Source organism: Punctularia strigosozonata (genome assembly GCF_000264995.1).
Source record: "Punctularia strigosozonata HHB-11173 SS5 unplaced genomic scaffold PUNSTscaffold_80, whole genome shotgun sequence".
NCBI lineage: Eukaryota > Fungi > Basidiomycota > Agaricomycetes > Corticiales > Punctulariaceae > Punctularia > Punctularia strigosozonata.
In genome coordinates this window covers 1-3,226 of record NW_006767512.1, presented here as the reverse complement: position 1 = coordinate 3,226, position 3,226 = coordinate 1, and the positions used below count along the sequence as shown (strand labels likewise).

Sequence of the window (3,226 nt, the reverse complement as noted above, 5' to 3'; positions counted from 1 at the left end):
CCACAAGTCCGCCGGTCCACCACGTCCACACGTCTACCCGGTGGATGGATCCACCTCGTCCACCCCGGTGGATGGATCCACCTCGTCCACCCGGTGGATGGATCCACCTCGTCCACCCTTAGGGTTAGGGTTAGTTAGGGCGCCCAAAAAACGCGAGGGAGCGAAGCGACCGAGCGTTTTTTGGCGCAGGGATGGTCGCAACAGAGAGAGGAGCGGGGGCGAAGACAGAACCGACAGTGGCTGAGGGGATCCCCAGCCAGCCCTGTTTCGCCTTTATAGGCTCATCAGGGTTCTGCCCGAGATGACCGAGCGACACCGTGCCGGCCGAGAGGCCGACGCGGCGACAACAAAATATAGGGTTATGAGGGAGGGCATACGACGGTAGCGTTAGCCTAGCGCTGGGAACCACCTTCCCGATTGGGCGTAGCGCTGGCCAGCGGTGGGAACCACCTTCCGGATTGGGCGTAGCGCTGGCCAGCGGCGGGAGCCACCTTCCCGATTGGGAACGGACGTGGGTGGCGGTGCAGCAGGGCCCATGCGCCGGGGGGCGGTCGGTGACCGCGTGCAGCGGCTTGCTGGCACCCGCGTGCGGTCACTGACGGCGTGCAGCGGCTTGCTAGCACCCACCGCTAGCACGCGCGCGCGGTCGGTGACGGCGCGCGGCAGCTTGCCAGCGCGCACGCGCGGTCAGTGACGGCGCGCTGCGGCTTGCTAGCACGCACGCGCGGTCCGTGACGGCGCGCTGCGGCTTTCTAGCACGCACGCACGGCTTGCTAGCGCGCCCGCGCGGTCACTGACCGCGCGCGGCGGCTTGCGAGTACCCACGTGTGTTCGGTGACAGCGTGCAGCGGCTCGCAAGCGCTTGCTTGCGGTTGGTGGTCGCTGACTGCCCCGCGCGGGCGCAAGCCTGCGTAGTTTAAGAGCAGCGGGTCCACCGTCGGAGAGCGCGGTCGTTGACCGCCGGGCAGCAGCTGGTGCAGCGCCGCAATCTAACTTTGCCGCCAACCCCACTAAACGCAAAAAACGCGGTCGTTGACTGCGCGGCGGGGGTGGCAACATATTAATCAGTAAGATGAAGGGAGGCTTACTAGCCAGTTGCATCTCATCCACCTGCATGGTCTTACTTCTTACCGCATACACGACCTATTGAGTTGTATCACGACATAGCCATCGACCAGCTGATCAATGACAGCGACAAAGACACGCCGAACAACGACTTGGGCTCTTGCCACTATCCACACAAGACGAGATCCTGCATCTTCCGGTGATCCATTCATCCATCGGGCACATTGGCGCTTGCAAACATCGTGGAAAGACTTGGCCCACTGCATTGCACGCCGTGGATGCAGAGGCAGTAGACGTCATGGCTCCCAAAGCTCGGGACATCGAGCAGAACCTGTTTGACGATATCTTACCACCAATTCACGTTCTCCTGTTGACACACTTGCTCTTCGATCAATACAATCTCCGGGTGCAAAACGGGATCGACATACAGGATTGCTGCATTGACAAAGACACGCCGAACAACGACACCCTCAAAGAGAAGGATAACAACGACATGGACATCGACGAGATAATCGATGACAGCGACGAAGACACGCCGAACCACAACGCCCGGAAAGAGAAGGATAATGACGACATGGACATCGACGAGATAATCGATGACAGCGACGAAGACACGCCGAACCACAACGCCCGGGAAGAGAAAGATAACAACGAGCTGGGAAATCCTCGAGAAGATTACTTGTTAGCGATGGATATGGTCGAGAAAATGGACGTCATGCGTGGGCAGTTTAAACTGTCACCTGAGCGCTGTCGGGCGGAACAAGGCACGCTCAATATGTAAGTCATCCTAGCCCCGTCCCAGCTAGGAGGTCAGGCTGACCGCGCCGCAAGCCATGCGGGGCGGTCGATGACCGCTTATTTTAATATTTCTGAACTTCGGAGTCTTGATGCAGTTGCAAGCCGCGCGGGGCGGTCCGTGACCGCCGCTTTTGACATTTTTGAACTTCGGTATTTTGATGCGGTTGCAAGCCGCGCGGGGCGGTCTGTGACCGCGGCTTTTGACATTGTCGATCTTCGGAGTCTTCGTGCGGTTGCAAGCCGCGCGGGGCGGTCTGCGACCGCTGCTTTTGACATTTTCGATCTTCGGAGTCTTCGTGCGGTTGCAAGCCGCGCGGGGCGGTCTGTGACCGCCGCTTTTTGTTCTCATTCTTTTGTTCAGTCTCTGATCCTCCGTTTGTGCACCGCGCCGCGCAGTCCACGACCGCTTACCCCGCTCATCTCACGGATTTTTGTCTCTAGATCACTCACCCCTTGCCCGCTGCGCCGCGCGGTCCACGACTGCCAAATGCAGTTTCTGTCTTGTGTTTCTTGTCATTCAGCCTACGCTTCCCACCCACGCGCCGCCGTCCGCGACCGCCTAATACTATTGTTCCCTAGTCCATGTGGGCGGGCCTAAAATGTGGATGCAGGCCTCGGATTGGCTGGGAGGCCTCGGATCCACCTCAATCCACTTGGCCTATCCTCTCACGACCCCGGATCGCCGTCAAATCCACCTGGCCTATCCTCTCACGGCCGTTGGCGTCCATAGGATCCACCTGTCTCGCCCACATCGGCCGTGGGACCGGTGGATCGCTGTGGATGGCACGTCCACCCCATCCACATCCTATTCGAAACGTCGGAATGAGCATCCACCTCGTCCACCTCGTCCACTTCAAGCAGGGATCCACCTACCCACCGGATCCACCAAACCTACCGGATCCACCATTCCGAGGTAGGATTGAATCCACCTCATCCACCTCGCCTACCTCATCCACATGTCCACCCATCCACCTCGCCTACCTCGTCCACCTCGCCTACCTCGTCCACATGTCCACCCATCCACCTCGCCTACCTCGTCCACTTCGCCTACCTCGTCCACATGTCCACGTGTTCCTCAGTCCATCATTCCGAGGTAGGATTGAATCCACCTCGTCCACCTCGCCTACCTCATCCACATGTCCACCCATCCACCTCGCCTACCTCGTCCACCTCGCCTACCTCGTCCACATGTCCACCCATCCACCTATCCACCTCATCCACCTCGCCTACCTCGTCCACATGTCCACCTGTCCCCTCGGTCCATCATTCCGAGGCGTCGGATTGAATCCATCTTGTCCACCTTGCCTACTCGTCCACCTCGTCCACCTCGCCTACCTCGTCCACATCATCCACATGTCCACCT

General features: G+C 59.6%; 1 protein-coding gene across 1 annotated transcript; it reads left to right on the top strand.

The window, feature by feature from the left end:
* Positions 1 to 1,363: 1,363 nt before the first annotated feature.
* On the top strand, positions 1,364 to 2,426 carry PUNSTDRAFT_48141 (uncharacterized protein; the record flags this gene model as incomplete). Its single annotated transcript, XM_007389357.1, has 3 exons — positions 1,364 to 1,842; positions 1,959 to 1,977; positions 2,385 to 2,426. 3 exons carry the CDS (start codon positions 1,364 to 1,366, stop codon positions 2,424 to 2,426), a joined length of 540 nt encoding a protein of 179 aa, XP_007389419.1.
* Between the last annotated feature and the right edge of the window lie 800 nt (positions 2,427 to 3,226).